The sequence below is a fragment of the Ambystoma mexicanum genome, chromosome 12 (assembly GCF_040938575.1).
Source record: "Ambystoma mexicanum isolate Mex_15411 chromosome 12, UKY_AmexF1_1, whole genome shotgun sequence".
NCBI lineage: Eukaryota > Metazoa > Chordata > Amphibia > Caudata > Ambystomatidae > Ambystoma > Ambystoma mexicanum.
The window spans coordinates 28,091,609-28,110,645 of record NC_090936.1 but is presented as its reverse complement, the minus strand read 5'-3'; the positions used below and the strand labels follow the sequence as shown (position 1 = coordinate 28,110,645).

At 44.2% G+C, this 19,037-nt stretch overlaps 1 protein-coding gene across 3 annotated transcripts in view; it reads right to left on the bottom strand.

The window, feature by feature from the left end:
* Positions 1–19,037, bottom strand: part of PLXNB2 (plexin B2) — a 775,326-nt gene that overhangs the window by 158,185 nt on the left and 598,104 nt on the right. For all 3 annotated transcript variants that reach the window (XM_069627846.1, XM_069627845.1, XM_069627847.1), the window contains 2 exons: positions 11,600–11,767; positions 10,595–10,715 (listed from right to left, as the gene is read on the bottom strand). In XM_069627846.1, the coding sequence (XP_069483947.1) occupies positions 10,595–10,715; positions 11,600–11,767 (289 nt within the window). The remainder of the gene's footprint in view (positions 1–10,594; positions 10,716–11,599; positions 11,768–19,037) is intronic.

Sequence of the window (19,037 nt, the reverse complement as noted above, 5' to 3'; positions counted from 1 at the left end):
TATGTTTTGGTCTGTGCCTTAAGCACTGTGTTGTGTTTTTGTATTGTGTTTATTATTCTATGGAAAAGTACTTACCCCCCAAGAATTTCCTTGGACTCTTTGTATTTATAATAAACCTTTATCAGGTTCTTTGTAATTTCTTACAGCCCTCTCTCCCTCTTAAACTAGGTCTGGTTGCTCAGTCTACTCTAACAAATACTCAGGTGGTACAGCATTATACGAAGACTGGAACCTTGAACTGTGTTAGGACAGTTTTTCTGAAGTCCAACTAAGGGCTTAGTAAAACCATTCAACTGAGGCAGTACAGGACTCCACTCTTAGTATAAGGCTGTACCACCTGAGTTCATGGTAGCGTAGACATAGCAGCCAGACTTATTTAAGGAGGTAGAGTGGGCTGTAGAATCGGTACACATGAAATTGTAATACAAATGATCCAAAGAAACACTGAAACACTTTGTATTGTAAAAATAAAAGATTTATTTAAATACAGGTAGGCCCAAATACATCTAGGGGTAAGTAAGCACTAAAACATATGAAATCACAGTATAAAAAGACAACACTATACTTGAAAGTACACAGACCCAAGTATAGAGCTTACTTGAAGTACCCAACAGTAGTTCTAGGGAAGTCAAAACCTTTTCATACATATTCAGTATATGTCAAGCCTATTCTCGGGGAGCAAAAACCAATGGTTACCTTTTACAATTACATTCTACTGAATGCAATTACTATGCAAGGGCAGTAGACCCTTCTGGTAGTATAATGATTCTCAGTACAAATCACTTAGTCAACTGGACATTATACTTTTGGTGAATAGTGGAACACTTATACTAGGTGCAGTAAAAACCTATAACTACATTTGTGATAACACACAGTTATACTAGATGAGTAAAACCCAAGGATGTAATATTCAATTACAGGTGCTTTTGAGATCAGTGGAACACAGATAGAGATAAGCAGTAACTTGTCTAAATACCAAAATACCCAGTCAGTGGATTCCTTGTCGTGGTGACTGAAAACAAGACCTCAGAAGAGACTTTGCAGCAGGAATCGATGAAGAATGCTCTAGGAAGGTTTCCCTCATGGCTGAATGTGGCTCTGTGGGTTTGGCGCCTTTTCAAGGAGCACAGAAGAAGACAGAAAATCGCAGTTGAATTCTCGTTGTTACAAAGGTCCAGCACTCTGGTGAGGGGACTTTTCGGATTCGATTTGTGTCTCGGGAGATCCACCAGTATGCCCACAAAGTTTCAGCGATATTCGGAAGACCGTGCACCTCACGATGGCTGGAGGTCCCAGGCTATTAGGGTATTGCAACAACGCAAAGTCGCAGCAATACGCGGGATGGCTCAAAATGCAGGTCTTCTTGAGTATAGTGGGTCTCACCAGGCTCTGGGGGGGGCCTTCCTTTTCGGAGTCCCTAGGTCGATTGGAAGGAAGGGCTAGAGCAGGCTCCGGTTACACAGCAGGCTCTCTGGTCGCTGGAAATGGTTTCAGCTGCTTTTCCTTCATCTTCCTCTTCGGTTTCGGTTCCAGTGGTCGACTTTTCTTCAGCTTCCAGGTTCACAGTATTTGTCAGGAATTACAACACAACCTCTGCATTCTCTCCCCGCATTTTACAAGGGGCGGTCTGGTGGTCCAGTCAGGACAGCCAGCCCCCACTCGGATTTGTCCCCATTCAAGCAAGGCGTAAGACAAAGGACTGGGGAGTGTTGGACTCCTCCCTCACTTCTTGCTCTCACAGACAGATTGGAGCCTGGGTGGGGAGTCCAGGGGACTCCCGCCGAAGATAGAAATCACACAAAGGAAGTTCCCGCCCTGGATGTCAGGGGAAGGAACAAGAAACGACAAAAAACATTAAAAGGGCGGAAAAAAGAAGACAGGCCATTTTGGTAAAATGAGCACCCTTAGGTGCCTTTGCTGCAGCTGTGAACAGAGCCCGCGGTAAAGGTGCACCACATTAATGCAAGGTATCACTGCCACCAGCCATGGAAGTTAAGCGTGTCCCTGTAACAGAATTGTTACAGTTTTAGTGTGAAAGGGGATACTTTGCATCTCCCCAGCCCTCCACATAAGGGGTGTGTGCTGGTTTCACTTATCAAAATGTAAAAGGGATCCAAAGATCCTTTCTACCCTTGGAAACTGTAGTTCTCTCAAGGTTAGCAAAAGAAAGTTAAAAGGGGAGCTCTTAGGGCAACCCAGCAACAACAGGCACTTATTGCCAATACGTTGTTAAAGAGGATAACTTTAAAAATACACTATGGAGCGTCTTAAAAATGACACACATAAAAAGAGTTAGATTATGTGAAAGGTTCCCACTGACTGAGGTATTAAGGACAAATATCCCACTAATAAAGCAAAATGTTCTGGGGTTGACCCAGGTCATGAAGATTTGCCAGTTCTGTGCAAATCTTACCTAACATACTGTCTCTGTTGTATGGTTTTACTAAGCCCTTAGATGGACTTCAGAAAAACTGTCCTAACAGTGTGAAGCTGGAGGCTTCACTTCACTGGAAAAAGGCAGGACAGAGTACAAAAACAAAAGCAAAATGTTTGAGGGTTGTAAGGAAACCATGGTATCAATAGTAAGATAGACACATGATTACAGTTCACGGTTGTTTATTGAACTTCAAAAGGGGTTTGAAAAACACCCATCTAATACTAAATCTACAGATGGGAGCAAGCTACGACCATCAAATAACGCAGTCCTAGTGGTGTCTTATCAAAATAAAAGGACCTATACTAATAAACCTATTAGGGAGAATTTTCATTTTTAGTGCTGAATTCCCCCCGCCTTAGAGACCCCCAGCTCTTTTGCTGGACTTTATGACTTTTTCATTTTAACCCTGAAGTGAGTGAGCCCTTTTTTGCACTCTCACATGTTTTTTGACCTGATTTGGATTATGTGTTTCCTTTGTTTTTGGAGTCCGACAAACTCCATAGCCATCTACTTTTTGTATGGTGACACACAGCACCTTCAGTGCAGTGTCAGAGAAATCCTTTAGATTTCTCATAAGGTTTAAATACCTTTTCTTGTGTGAACTACTGTTCCCAAGAATAGTCAAGTGAAATTGACTTTAACTTACCTTTTCTGTTTGTGGGTCCAGCACACACCATCTTATGTGGAGTTCTGGCAGGGGTTACACCTAGTAGCCCCTTATCCTACATTCTCATATACATTTTTTTATGTTACCTTCACTACTTTAAATGTCTGGTGGCAGTGGTTTAATTCCCATACCATTGCGCTTTTCTACCGCACGCTGAATCCTCAGCTGCAGTATAGCACCCATGGGTGACCATTTTGTCAAAATGGCCCCGGTAGTCTTCCTTCACCATTTACTAGTTGTGAGGCCTTTCTTGGGTTTTACTCTGCGCGCCAAGCCAGGTTTGAGCCTTTTGATCGTTTTGCCTTTGGCAGGCTTCAGTACTGAAACCCGCCTCTGGCTCCAGTATGTCTGGAAGGGCAGGAAGTGAGGGAAGTTCCGAAACTCCCCGGTCCTTTGTATCTAGGAATGCTATGAATGCACCCAGGCCTGATTGGCTGGCTGTATGTCCTTTCAGGACAGCCACCCTGCTATTTGAGTGACAGCCTAGGCTGTGCATGAATGGGAGAAACTTGCTTAAAAGGCGAGGGTTTTGGGAATAGAGGCAGAGTCGACCACTGAGAGGAACACCCGCCGAAGAAACCACAAACTAAGCTTGCTGCATCCTTCTGGCCCTTTGAATTGCCCGGTGAAGCCCTGCTGCTGTGCTGAAACTCCTTTTTCTGATTGACAAGAGAAGCTCTGGAAGGGATGACTTCTCTTGGGTTAGTGGGACCAACTAACCCGGAGACTAACTCCACTGGACCATCTTCCCCGACGGGCTGTACTTCTTGGTTGCTGCATGAACTGAGTGCCAGGGGTCGAGAAATCTTTAGTCGAGTGAAACGTCTGCAATCCGGCCAGAAGCTCGAGGAGTCTCCTAAGGATCCTCCAGAAACAGGACAACCAAAGCTTGAGTGCACTCACCAGAGTGCAGGATACAAGGAGTGAAGGAAGCCCAACCCGTTTCCAAGATCCGCGGTGGTGCTGTTTACCACACGCTGAAACCGCAAAGTGCTGCTGATCCAAAAACAGCCCGTAGCTGCCGCCGATCTCGAAATTGCTGCTGCAGGAGTCCTCCAGACGCCCTCCCTCTTGTCCCCACGACTGAGGCTCAGAAACCCAGGATCTGCATCGCTGCAACCAGATAGAAGCCAGCTCAACCACTCTTCTTCTAAGAGGTACTGTTCAGACTTGGGGTTCTTACCTCAGTGTCTTTAGCTTGGCTCTTCTCAGTTGAGACTTGCAGTGGCTATTTTTGTTTGAGTTGATTTCAACTCTAGTTTCCACAAGTGTAACAGCTTGTGACTCTACAATGATTTTCTTCAAAACTCTATCTTTGTGCAAGACTTTTATTAACTACGAAGTGCCTCAGCTCGATAGACTGTGCTCCAATTGACCTTGGCTGCCCTGACTCCCTGCAGTCTCTTCTAGTCCACTGACTGATATTTTCTGTCCCGCAGAGGTGATAACTTGGTTTTAGACTTATTGCAGGGAATGGTTCTGTCTAGACTTCATTGGAAGATTTAAGTATTCTCACATGCCCTGAGAACCTGTTTACCCTTTTTCCTTCCTTTAACCTTTCCTTTCTGCAAACCTCAGATTCTGCAAAGTTTACTAGTGATATATAAATGCCATTACTGTCATTGTGAATGAAGTCACCTCTGGGTGTAGTAAGTGTGTAAAAAATCTCTCTAAAGAGTATCTACTAAGCTTATGCCTATTCTGGAAAAGTAGATTTAATTGTTGCATATATTGCCCTTTTTAAAGAATGTTTATTTAAAAACTGATGTTAAATAAATATTTATAACTGAAACCTTGAGCGTAAGTGTTACTTGGCTACTTGTATTTGTGAAATTCATCGCTACAGCTCACATGTTCCCCCTCTTGAGAGAAGCCTGGCTGCTCAGTCACACTGTGAACTTGTGTAGGACAGGTCTATACGAGTAGGTGGGTTACCTAGTACCAAGAGGACAAGTGTTGTGTAGTCTCCCACAGGGTTACTACATCAATTCTTGCCTAAGACCTATTGCCAATCCTTCCCTCTAAATCTCAAATAGTGTGGGAAACAATGTTATGCAAAAGAAAGAAGTGTCCAAGAAATTATATGCCAGGATGTTCAGGCCATTGGCCTCCCTTGCCCACATTTTCAGCACGGGGAAAGGCGGTGCACTTGAGCATTATCACAGTCTCTGGCTTTCCTGGCACGACGATGCAGTTCAATCATTAGCATCAGGGCCTTCAGTGCCCAAGTCTTTTGCCTTTCAAAGTCTCTTCTTTCAGAGGGCCTGATGCGACAAACAATAAGTTATTTTCCTCTTAAGATTTCACAAGTATCCAGTTTCTCAGGTGTTTCACTATTCACCCCGAATGCCCCTCAACCGTGCTCAAATCCCGGATCCTCCTCAGCCAGGATCAGATCCTTTTAACACAATGTTCAACCAACAGTTAAGGGCGTCACTGGCCTCACCACCTCAATACCGTTTGTGTTCCTGTTGGTACCTCTTTAGGTGGAACAAACGCTTTCCAGGTGAACTCGGGGACCCACGCTTCCCTTCAGTCTTTAGTCTTGGCGTTGGTTGCCCGGCCCAGCACTACTCTTCCGTGGTCACGCCACCAGTGTAAATGGGTTCCACCCCGCTGCGTCAAAGTACCTCCTGTAAAGCCTCCAGCTAGCAGTTTTCACTTCATTCAGGCCACCGCTGGCTCCACGGCTTGAAGAGGCTTCGCCCCTCCAGAACATCTTTGATACAGAGGCTCGCCTCTGCTTAGCGGTTGTTCTCCTCCCTCCATTTGAGTATCTCTCCTATTCATAGCCCATTCTCTTATACACGTCATTGTAATGAATGGAATTGTGAGTCTTCTGTAATCATGATATTCAGGCAACGTTCAGTCTTACCTGAAGTCAACAGAGACAAAGAAGGATCTTTGTTATGTAATGCATCTGGCAATGTCCTCCCTGCTTCCATGGGGAAACCTCCTCTAATGTGGCCAAGGTGAGGCAGACACTTTCTGATCCGAACCCTAGCAGTGGTTATTTGACGGAGGATCACAGAGGGGGAGGCGACCCTCATGGAGGTAAAGGTGACTTGCCAGATGAGACATGGTATCGCCTTCTTCTTTTGAGAATACCCCATCCCTCCCTAGTGCCTTAAAGGCAGACTGTTACACCTCCCCTCATCCACCTAGGAATAATGCTGAAGATCTTCCAATGAGAACTGTATGTAAGACGTCAGCATCTGACTTGCTCTCTAAAATTAATGAAAACACCTTCTCAGCCTCTAACTACAAGTCATCTATAACTGACTTGCCTTTAAAGAACAATTATCCAAACTCTACCTGTGAAACTTCAAGAATGGACTTCCATTCCCATAACTACCAGAAAACGTCAACAATGAAGATAAACCAAGTAATGCAGATCAAGGAAGGCCAGGAACGCAGGCTGCATTCTAGTTGTTGCGAGCGCATACCTGTGACCAGGAGATTTAAACAAGCGAAGCAGCTGATTGAGGTGCGCCGCTGGATAGCGAAAGCGGCTTCTCTCGGAACGAGCCATGAGACTGGAGAAAGGGCTGTGGAGCGAACTAGCTCAGGAAGCAGAGACAGGGAAGCTGACCGGGAGAAGAAACATGGTGCAGGAACACCAGAAGCCAACAGAGGGCTCCTGTGTGTTCACAGGTGTTTGAAGACTGCCTTTGCTTACCAGAGCCTGAAGACACAGAACAGATGAACCCAGCAGAGATCATGGAATGAAGAGAATCCAAGAAACCCAAGCAGCAACAGAAGAGGAAACGCTGAACAACTGTTACCAGCTTACCGCAGGAGAAGGAGAAAAAGCCAGTCAGAGCTGGTGCGTCCACCCAGGGGAAGCAGGGACGCCGGGGCATGTTGGCAACCAAGCCAACACAGAATTAGTATTTATAAAGCATATGAGAGAAAGAGCAAGCAAATATTTACAGAACAGAAGGAAAACACAAAACTTTCCAGTTTGTGAGTATATGCGATACACATGTGAAAAAGAAGAAACAAGAGACTATACCTTTTGAAGAGGTGCGCAGAGCCCACCTCAGAAATGCCCTGGCAGGGAAGTATACCAGGCAAATTGAAAGTTTAAGAAGACATATATAAAAGAAAGCCCTGGCAAGAGCATATCGCATGTTAGGGAGAGGTTTTCAGTTTCTGTGCCAATTCCCTTTAAGTGCTGGGGGTCGAAAGACCCCCAGCACTTTTGCTGGACTCTGGGCTTTTTTTATTTTAAACTCCTGTGTGAGTGGAACTTTTTGCCACTCCCTCATTCTCTTTCTCTGACTGGGATTTTTATTTTTACAGTTTTATGGCGTCTGGTAAACTCCATATGTTTAATACACGCATCTGCTTTTTGCTTTGTGGACACTGAGCACCCATGTGTGCAGTGTCACTGAAAAGACCCTTGGACTTCTCCATGTTTAAATACATTTTCTTGTGAGAACTATAGTTCCAAAGACTAGTGAGATGTTATCCTACTTACCTTTTTCTTTTGTGGGACCAGCACACACCACCCTATGTGGGGTGTTAACTCCTTATTACACTCCTCATGTAACTTTTTGCTAGACTGGCTAACTTGGATGGCTGGTGGCAGTAGTTACTTTTTACTAGCTTTTGTGCAGGTTACTAGCAGGCTGATTTCTCAGCTGCAGTACAGCACCCATGGAGGACCATTTTCTCAAAATTGCCCCTGCCTTCTTTTTTCGCCATTTATCATTTGTCAGTTCCTTCTGGCCTTTTCTTATATACTCTACAGTAGATTGGAGTTCTTTGTGACTTTTGCCTTTGGCGGGCTTCATCCCTGAAACCCGTCCAGGCTCCAGTGTGTCTGGGAAGGCAAGAAGTGAGGGAGGAGCCCGAAACTTCACTGTAGGTATGCCTGGCTGAAACCAGTTCTAACTCGGCAGCTGGCTATCCTAGAGGACAGCCAACCCCCAGTTGTTGACAGCTCTCGCTGTGTGAATGACTGGGATCCAGCATGGTCTACAGACAGAGTCGGCCCCTGGAACAAGGAATCCGAAGCAGAAGACTAGCAGAGACGCCAGCAGCACCTTCTAGGACCGTGAAAGCCCAGGTGAAGCCTTGCAGCTGTGCTGAGCCTGTTTTCACATCGACAGGGAAGACTCTCGAAGAACGGCTTCATCCCTTAGGATGGTGGGACCAACTAGCCTCAAGACCTTCTTCATTTTGGTCCATTCCCCGATTTGATGTGACTTTCCTGAGCTGTAGAATCCCAATACCCGGGGTACCTGGACCATTATAGAGTAAATCGTCTTCCTAATATCGAATCCGGATGAGACTTTGCAGGCATCCATGTGGATATCCAGAGGCAGAAATTATTCACCAAAAGTCCCCTCACCAGAGTGTAGGACTGAGTAATCAAGGAGAATCCAACCAGCAATATTTGCTGCTTCTTGGCACTAAGAAAAAGGCACCAAAACCACAAAGAGCCCTGGAGTAAGCTGGATCCATTGCAGCAGACCAAATCTGCCGAGTGCTGCTGCAGAAGCACGCTAGAGGTCGCCCGTTTCGTCACCATGACCATGGAGCAGGAATCGGTGTCTGCAGCATTGCACCTAGAAGGAAGCCAGCTACAATTTCTTCTTCACTTTCAAGATACTGTGTGGCGCTGGTTGTAATTACCTTGTGCCATTTTTCGGTGCTTCCTGGCTTGGGAAGTCCTGTTTTCTTCAAGTGAAATTTTACCTCACCTCCTTTGTGTAGGCCTTGCAGCTATCATGCACCTTCAAGTAGGCTTCCCTTGAGCTCCTGTGTTTCTTCTAGAATCACTGGCTGGGTAACTAACCTTTCATCTGATCTTTATCAGAACTGGAACTGTCCATTTGACTTGAGCTGTCCTGGTTTCCCAAAGGTCCATCTTCTGATCCTATTGGCTTTGTCAATGCTGGTTCCTCCATAGGTTTCAATTGTGAACACTTTTATTGCTAGGAATGAAATAGACTGCCTCTGGAAGAGTATGTTTGTTATTTACAGTTGCTGGTTGTGTTCTGCCTAACTTTGAAACTTCCCTCCTATCTCAATTTTGCAAAAGGTGAAATATATAGAAGTGCTGATACTGACCTTATCTGAGGTCACCCTGTGTGCTGGGTATGTAAAGCATAGAAAAAGTTAGATACCTGCATAATTGATTCCATATCACATTGCATGTTATTATTGGTTGCTGCATTACAGATTTGCTTGTGTGCCTTGTGTATATATATAGACCAATATATTTTAATATAACTAAGTGAGTAAGTGTTTACTCGGATACCTGTGTGAGCAGATTTTAATGTACTGCTCTACTGCTCACATAACTCCCTCCCAAGATAAGCCTGGCTGCGTAGCCACTCTACTGACTTGTGTTGTACAGGCCTACATTAAGAGTTGGGTCCCGAATACCAAGAGGTAAGTCTTATGAAGTCCCACACCAGTTGGACTTTAGAACAACTTACCTAACACCAGGCAGTATCAAGTGTGTGCATCTAAGAATGCCCTGGCAGGAGAATATACCATGCAGTTTCAAGTATGTGGATCTAAGAAAGACTAGCAGGAGAGTATAACAAGCACTTGCAAGTGAGAGTATAAAGGAAAGCCTTGCTAAGGAAATACACCAGAGACAAGTTGATCATTGTATAGAAAATAACCAACTTTAAAAGACGTCCTGAGAAAGATTGTACTGATCATGAAAAGAAGAGTGAAAACCTGGCAGCAGAATACACCAGGTGTCCAAAGAAGACAAATACCAAGCCAAGTTATTTTGTACATTTGATCAAGAGAAAGCCAAAGAACTGACATTGTTGAACAAGCAACCAAGGGAAGAGAAATCCAGGGAAAGCGAACCGCCCACTCGAACAAGGACCTCTATCCTGTTGGAACCATGTTGGAGTTACGCTTTTTCCATTTTGAACATTTCTGAACCACTTGAGGGCAAAGACATTACCCTTTTCAATTTAGAGTTTAGTTTGCTAGAATGTTAGGGCCAGAATAGTACTTTGCACACAGGACACTTTTTCTTTGGACATTCTGACTTTGACAGACCCTTAGTTTTGGTTTTAGGGCAGAACAGGGACAGAGGCTTTTTCACACACCCCTTTTATTGTGATTAAGGTCTTTGACCACATTCTTGACTCCCTTGTGTCCAAGTCTCATTCCTGGCTCCTCACAGTTCTGGTTGAAACAGGGAATGCCCACGTCTTTTCCACATCCATGTACTTATAAACGTTGATTGGGACTGGGAGTTCCTTATTGGAATTGGAGTCCTTGTCGCCAAGAAGGGATTTTACTCCCAATGAGGTCCACTTGCCAAGAACCCAATTGAGGGTCTTGCGTAGCAGGCTCTCTGCCCTAGCCTCAAAGGAGGAGGCTCCCCTCTGGGGAGAAGGTCCAATTATCAGATTCGTCACAGTATTCTTGGATAGTTGCTGTAGCTCACTAAAATTGATCATTTTTAGGTATTTCATGAATTTGTTATAATAATCATGCAAACTTACATTTAGGTTTCTTTCAGTAGCAGTGTCTCTCTTCTCACGCCTGGCCTGCATACTAATGATAGTTGCAAAGGTTTGTATTCGGTCAAACCCAGATCCACAAACAGTAATTGCTCTTCCACCACTATAAAAAGGTTACATTGGCATTAATCAATAGAGTGCACCGTGTTAATCAGTAAAAGACACAATTAGTTTCCACAAAATCTTGAAGCTGCAGAGTTTGCTTACTAAGTGTATTGGCAGGCCGAACAGTGCGCAACTGAGAGGTTTTCAATTTGCAAAATAAGACTGTCAAGATTGCCTTAAAACATGTTCCTTTAGGGCAGGAGTATGCAATCTTCGACTGCCCATATATATTTAGAACTTCCATCAGAAAGTTATTAGTAAGGGTACTTGGCAGTTGTAGGCCAAAATTCCTGGGAAGCAGCAGCTTGCATACTCCAGATTGAATGCAGGGAAATTAATATCTCAGGGTTGGTGGTCGATTTAGACTCCCGCTATCCATGGCAACCTTTATGAAATGCTTTTCAGGAAAGTCACATGAAATGTTACTGTTTTTCTTCTATTCATGAAGGATTACACTCCAAACCTCAACAAGCCACAAATTGTATTGCCGTCTAACAAGAGTCAACATGCATTCTGCCAATCTTTTTTCCTAGAGATCTCTTCTCCAAATTTCAAAAGTTTTGCAACCACTTCCTGTAAAGTGTGCTTTTTATTGATCCTCAGATGGGTGCTATGACAGGTACTGCCTAACAAGTGCACAATGCATGCTGGTGGATTGTAGTGAAAGTCTACTCTGATGGAGAGATGAACCGTATTGCCCAGCTCACCCCCACAAGTGCTCTTCAGCCACTCTATACGCACTGACTTTCCATCACCTACCAGAGCAGAATATCAAACAGTGCCATTGTGAGTATGAGTGCCCAAATCCCATGCAAACATGCAGAACCCTGCAAATGTACGTAGGTACAGTTGACCGGTAACTATAAAGTAGCTTTTTGTTACCTGACAAAGCTCTTGTCCGGCATGAAACTATCAATAGTCGGGTTTTCTCTATATGAAAACTTTCCAAATTCTTTTGTGGTTTTACTTCCATAAGACATTTTCAGCTGGACGTCCTCAGCAGTGTGATGTGGTCCTGTTACACACAGGATAGTGTCACCAAACAAAGTACTGTAACATGATACAAAGGAAAACTATTACCACTTCATAAATGTCTCAAAATTAGCATTTAAAACCTACATTTTCTATGGTATTTGTATAACCTACATTTCAAGCCTATGTATTCCCTTTTTTAGGGTAAATGGTTAAGACACCATGGAGAAAGGTACATTTCAAAGGTGCATTTCACGGAACAAAAAGGGGATTATAGCATACAAAAACTGCTTTGTGCAAGGGCATAATGGCACTCAATGTGCTGTTTCCATGTATGAGGATGAAAACACTACACTATGGGGTAGAGTCTACAGCATTGTCCAGTGCAACACAAAGATGGGTAACATGTTCGAGCCATTATCAAAATATATTGTTATACATTTTTACAAACTCTAGCCAAAAAAGTCCCTGAATTGCTATTAGATACTGAAGAAGCGATAGCCATATTGGAAGGCCTTGACTTGAATCAAGAAAATTAAATCTTAGTGACATTTGATATGACATTTGTGAAGGCATCATGAAGTAAGACACAGACAACAGACTTAAAGTTCAAACAAAAGATATTTATTAACTTAAATGTCAGGCTAGTTGAAGGCCTAACTTGCCCTATGCTAGTGGGATTTCCCTACCTGAACAAAACAAATAAAGTCAGAGTCAAAGAGTTCAACTTAGTATTCCGTCTGTGTCCAAATCCTATTCTTGCACTCACAACTACAACAAACAAAATGTGTAGGCTTGTCAAAGTCAAAATAAACTGTGTTCAACCCAAAGTTCTGAGCTTCTTCCAGCTCACAGCTTTCTCTGAGCTCCCATTCCCCAAGCATAAGAAGGTTCCATGAAAAAGTCTTGAAGTTTACCTGTCTGCAGTTCAAAGCAATATAATTTGGAATCACTCCTGGGGTTCCCTTCCCCAAGTTTCACATCACACAATCCAAACACCGTCCAAGTCACAGGGTTCCCTTCCCCAAGACTTCAGTGTCTCACACAAGTCCCAGTGTTTGCTCCTGTGCAGCAAGTTACCTTTACTCGATTCCTTTTATTGGTTCTGGACGTAGGGTGTGCTCTTGGGCTCCACCAACTTCTCCTTAGCCTCCTCGTGTCTTTGCCATCATGTGCCACACACCCCTTTCCAAATGGTAGCCTTGTCGCACTGTATTCAATTATTGAGGTTTGCTGTTGGGATTTCTTTCTTGTGCAACAATCATTCAGTATTACTCAATTGCAGTTCAGAGTTTAATGTAGTCTTATGTTGCTTAATTATATTCCACTTCAAGATTTGAGTTCATTCGTTGTGCAACATGCATTCAGTATTCACCGTTTTACTTGTTTGCTTCAATGTTAAATTTCCCCTTTAGGTCAGCATTCAATATACATTGGCTTTCAGTACTTTCATTCCTTAGTTGAAAACTTTCGAAAACATTCCTTTTTAAAGCCAAACAACCACTTCAACAATACTTTAATTGGTTCAAAAGGACGAATTTGTAACGTTCAGAGACTTTTGAAAAGTACCTTTAACAAGATGTGCGCGACCTCTCCGCTACATTGTATAAGTCTCTGGCCTCATTAACAAAAGTGGTTCACTTCATGAGACACGTGGTTACAGCAACACTGGGTTTCTCACTCTGGGAAACTCACCGGCTCACTTTGAAGTCCTCTTCTATCCTGCACTGGCCCCAAACTTGGCGGCTTCTTTCCAGGGGGTATTTCTCCGCCCCTCAGACACTCTTGCACTATTGCAGTGCCACAGGATAACGAGCAGCGCTTTGGAAGGAATGAAGGATGACCCCTCATCTGGTGTCCTTCCTTCGCCTCGCCACTGCGCCACAGAGCTCCTGCTCCCATTTCACACTTGCCCGGACCCTCAGCTGCTTTGGTCCTCAGTGTACTTCTACAGCTGCAGAGTGGCTCACCATGGCTCCCATCAGCATCTCGCCTCTCTACCTTCCTGTCCACACCCCTTTTATACACTCGAGTTGTGTAAAGCGGTTGTAGGTGTGAGTCCTTTCTCTTAATTGCCCAACTATAGTCAGACATGCCTGGTCTTTGCACTGGTACTCCTCCGAGGCCCTCTTCCTCGTCTCAGTACCAAAGTGGTGTAACTGCATGTTAGTGTGCATAACTCCTAGTGACCTCTTCCTCGTCCCAGTACTATCAAATTTCACATGTGGCAAAATGGGGAGCGCTTGCTTATAATAGCTCATAAAGGTTGGGGGAGGGGTAGGTTTGTCAGCAATAGGAAGGGGTACCATGTCTCGCCCAAGGGTTCCTTGCTTCCAATCCTCAATGACCCTCCACCCAGGTGATCCTCTCTCGCTTCTCCACCCCCAGGGTCAGGATCCAATAGTGATGGCCTTTGCCTAGCCACCTGCGCAGAAGATCCCAGGGGAGTAGGAGTGAGAATACCTTCAGGTTTCTCACACATTGTATATCGATATTCCACAAGCGAAAACTATTCAAGTGACGGAGGAGACAGAATCAGAAATCCATGCCACATGCAGTGCTATCACAATTCAATGTGGCCAAAATGACCACTGCCTTGCATAAGAACTATGTCCTCTACAAAGGTTTAAGCCCAAGAGATAGGGACAGCAATGGGCGCTGCTTTTTTGCATACAACCTAACCAATATATTTATGGGTGACTTCGAGAAACAATATAAAATTAGCAATAAACCTTAGTATGCACAGATTAATGTATGGCGTTTGACATTTTAATAGTATGGAAAGGAGATGAACAGTACTTGCAACAGTGGATAAAGCAACAGAATGTAAATTTGAAATTTACGATGACTAAAGTTAACAACAATCATTCTTATATTCAATATTTTTTTTATAAGGATGGAAATTGATAACTTTATACAGGAAGAATAACCAAACCATGACACATCTTTAGAGAAGTCAACACCCAAAATCCCAAGGCAGCAGTATTCCATGCTCACAATTCCTTGCAGAATCAGCAGAAACAGTTAAACCATTACAACACTTTCTCAAAGGAGTGTGGAATTACAATGGTAAAGCTTTGTTCTAGAAATTGTGATCCTGATCAGCTAATAAACTGATGTGTGATGTGAGGCCATCTTCTCCAGAATCCTTGTCAAATTAAAAAAGTGATAAACGATCATTGGAATCTACTGGAATAGTTTCCAATCATCCTCAACTCTTATTTGCCTGTAAACAGGGTAAAGAGCTAAGAAATGTCCCACCTTCCTTAAGAAAAGTTGAAAAACAGAGTTTGACAGCAATATGAGGATTATCGCCTGGACGTATGCTTTGTGTACATTGTGTAATGGGTCACCTCTGAGGGCTTTGCTTCGCTTAAAAAAAGTCAAGAATGGTTAAACAAAGCAAAAAGAATAGGGCTCCATGGAAATCTATGGAGGGAAGGTTGCAAAAATAAAATATTTCCAACAGTCGTGCTGCAGTATTTAATACTGCAGAGTAAAGCCATTAAACTGATGGGGCACATTCTATCTGCAGCTACTTTGAGAGCATTTATGGCTTGTTCTGTTAAAATGGATTTCTAGAATCTGGCTTGGTGGACAGCTTTTCAGTGAACAGGGATCTCTGAAAGGTTAGCTAAAACCCAATCAAGGTACGTGGATGATCAGTCAAGGCTTAGTGTGAGTGGTGCCAGGGACCCTCAATGAACCCACACAATATGGCACACAAGAATTCAATTGAGTCAGTTTAGTTTAAAAATAAAGTTATTTATTATAGGCCTTCTGAACTGTGAGAAACTCATGGTGACAAAAAGACAGACACGTGATCATAGTTCAAGTGTGTTTATTTAAGAATGAAAGGCTGTATGCAGGTTGCAAAAACGCTTAATCTAGGATGGGAGCAAGCGTCAAACATCAAATGAAAAATAAGGCAGTCCTAGTGGTGTTGTGGAAAAACAAAAAGGTGCCTATACTAAGAAACCTATTGCCAAACCTCACAACTAATACAAAAAGGGGTGTGGGATAGTTCTCAAGTGTTCTCAAATAATATGTCAGGATGCCGTAGTCTGGGTCTCCCTTCACCACGTTTTGGACACAGGGTAAGATGGGAGCTTGGAACACAGTACGGTCTGGGGCCTTTTCAGCACGAGACGACAGTTCCAATGACAGCTCTTAGGACACACTCCTGGGTTTGTCTATCACAAGATGACAGTTCAGCTTTAACCCTTGAGCTTTCCGTAATCGGGTCCGTCGATGGCCAAGTCTGCCTCGTTTTCGTTTGAAAGTCTCTTGCCTTTGAGGACCGGACGTATTCAAACAATAAAACAAAAGTTCCTTTAACAAATACGTGATTTTCCAATGTTCACTGGGTGACAATCCACCACTGAGTCCCCCTCTTCTGGGTGCTGACCCATCTCAATTGTATTCCAAAATTCAGATAAGGTGATGGTTTCACCCCTGGGTCCCCCCTCTTCTGGACTGACCCCTTTCAACTGTAATCCACAAATGTATATATCAGTTTCTTCTTGAAGCTTGGATGATAACTTCACCCCTGGATCTCTGTCTGCCGGGCTCGGACCTCTCTTGACTGTCAGTAGTCGGGTGATAGCTTCATCTCCGGCATCCCTTCTTCGGGCTCACCCTTTGCATTTGTTTAACTTCTACTTCTCTTTTCTCGCTCCAGGGTGATGCAATTTCACTCTTGGATCCCCCACCGCCGGGCTCCGACCCCTCTCGATTCTCATATCCCTTCACTGGGTTTACTGTGTCTCTCGATTAGGATGATAGTGACTCATCCCTCTTTACTTTCAATCTTCACTGTTCAAAGGTTTTGGGATTCACTTCCCTTTCTTTCAGAGTGCTTGTAGATCAAAGATTTTCTATTGTACAGGGATTTTGCTTGACCATCTTGTATGACCACTGTGACCTATTTCGCTAGCCTTCCTACAGCCTTCTCTTACTTGTAGTTTCTCTCATATGGGGCTCGACCAGTCTCTCTCGAATTGGTACCCATGTGGTGCCGCTTTCCCTCTGCAGCTGGTTTCCCTTTCATACTTTTAACAGTTCATTCAAAGTGCATTAGCTTTGGTTCAAAACTTGCCACTTTGCGATTCTGACTCATCACAGCCGGTTCTCATCGGTTCTCTCCTCGACTCACCGGCTGTGTCGAACCACTTGGCTTGTGGCTTCTCTGGAGTCAAGGCCGGTAGCACAGGCGCGGGAGCTTACCTCGCTCCTGCTCATCGGCATAAGCTTGCCCCATGTACCATTGACACCTCCTGCACAACCGTTGTGCTATTGTTCGTGGTCTTAGGCTTTCCACTATGAAGGTTTTGCGGGAATGGGATAAAAAGGACAAGGTCACTTCTCTCTCCGCTACCCTCTTGATTCCCACCACGTGGTAGCTATCTCGCCGTGCTGTCTGCTGTATTCGCCTTGCTCAGCGCTTGCTTGCTCCACTTTTTATCCCTGTGGTGAAAAGGAAGGGCCGTCAGGTGTGTGTGGTTCAAGTTAATCGCCTGACTTTGCCTGGCCCTCGGGCTGGGACATGTAGGTACACAGGCTTAACATTAGTCCGTTGTTTGTGGTGTGCACCAGTTTGTGTCGGAAAAAGGGAACGTTTGAATGTCAGAGCATTCTACAGAGTCGGAAAGGAAAGAGGTGTTGTGTGGGATCATATCCTTCGTATTTGGGTTTGGGGTGCTCTTGAAAGGGTAGGTTTTGGAGAGTATGTTTAATAGGTGAGAATGACTGGGATGAAGAACAGAACATAGGGGATCATGGGGACGATAGTGTTCTGTAATAGTAGGTTGGAAATTTGGGAAATGACAATCAGGGGGGCGGGATTGGTTTGGTTTGGTTTGCAGGGTAAGTGGGAATAGCTGGGGTTGTGACATGAACAAAGGGGATTGTAGGAATCGTAGGTTTTGTCTGATCAAGTAGGGAATGTGGAAAATGATACTCAGGAACGGAAAGAAGAATGAAAGGGAGTATTGGAATGGAGACCAGTGAAACAAAGATTCTGGGAGTTATGCTTTTTGGATGTAACCGGGTTTGGGGCTTTGTAGGATTGATCACGTATGGAGGGTTTGATCTGGACCAGAGAGCTCTAACGGGAGAAAGGCAGGCAGATGCAATAAAGCCCATGAAAGCCTCAGATGTCTTGCCTTTGTCTCTGTCTCAAGCACAAGACTGCATCTTACCTGGGGTATTCCCCCCCCACATCCCCCAAGCACAACCCCGGGTTCCCCTATCCAGATGATCCTCCCCCACTGGTCTTCCCCCAGGAACTGAATCCAACAGTGACTACCATGTCCTGGCCACCTGAATAAGGGAATCTCAAGGTTTTACTGGGAGAACACCCTCAGGTTTCTCACAGAACACACTGGAAATGTATTCCAACAGGTAGTATCGCACAACATTCTAGGATACAAATATATACAGTCACGATAGGCTCAAATATATATGGGATACATTACTCACCGTAATCGTATTTCTGATGCTTGTATCTGCTTAGATTCACATGCTGTGCATAGGCCGACATCTAGTGGAAGCTGCGGAGTATTACAGTTTGTTTTTCGAAACTCGAAAATGGGCGTCGACACAGGGCATGCCAGTAATACTATCCCTAGTGTGACGTCCACTGTACCCAAGATCCCTCACGTGTCTAGGATCCTCAGATTGTATTTTTTCTGACATGAGGTAGCATGAGGAGTAGCGCGAGTACAGATAATCCAAGCAGATAGATAGAAAGGTAAGACTACAAGCAACCATGCGCCTTCTCTCAGAGGGGAGGAAGGGTGGGTCGCATGTGAATCTAAGCAGATACAAGCATCAGAAATACGATTACGGTGAGTAATGTATCCCTTCTGAGGCTTGTGGAATCTGCTTAGATCACATGCTGTGCATAGATTAGCGAGCAGTACCTGAAGAAGGAGGTGGGATGTGAGAAGGGTCATGATCAAATAAGTGTCTTAGAACCGCTTGTCCCACTTGTGTATCTGCCTTGGAAAGGGTGTCAATGGAGTAATGCCGAGTAAAAGTGTGAATAGAGCTCCAAGTAGCTGCTTTGCAAATGGTGTCAAGGGGTACATTTGCAATGAAAGCCAGAGTGGCCCCAATGCCTCTAGTAGAGTGGGCTTTTGGCGTGAAAGGCAGAGTTCTTTCAGAGAGCGAGTAACACAGCCGGATACAGTTAATATTCCACTTCGAGATGGCACCTTTAGAGACGCGATCCCCCTCTCTGCCTGTAGCTACGGAGACAAACAGTTGATCTGTTTTTCTTAGCGGTCTGGTTTTATTTACATAGTAGAGGACCGCCCTACGCACATCTAGGGTGTGTAGTTTCACG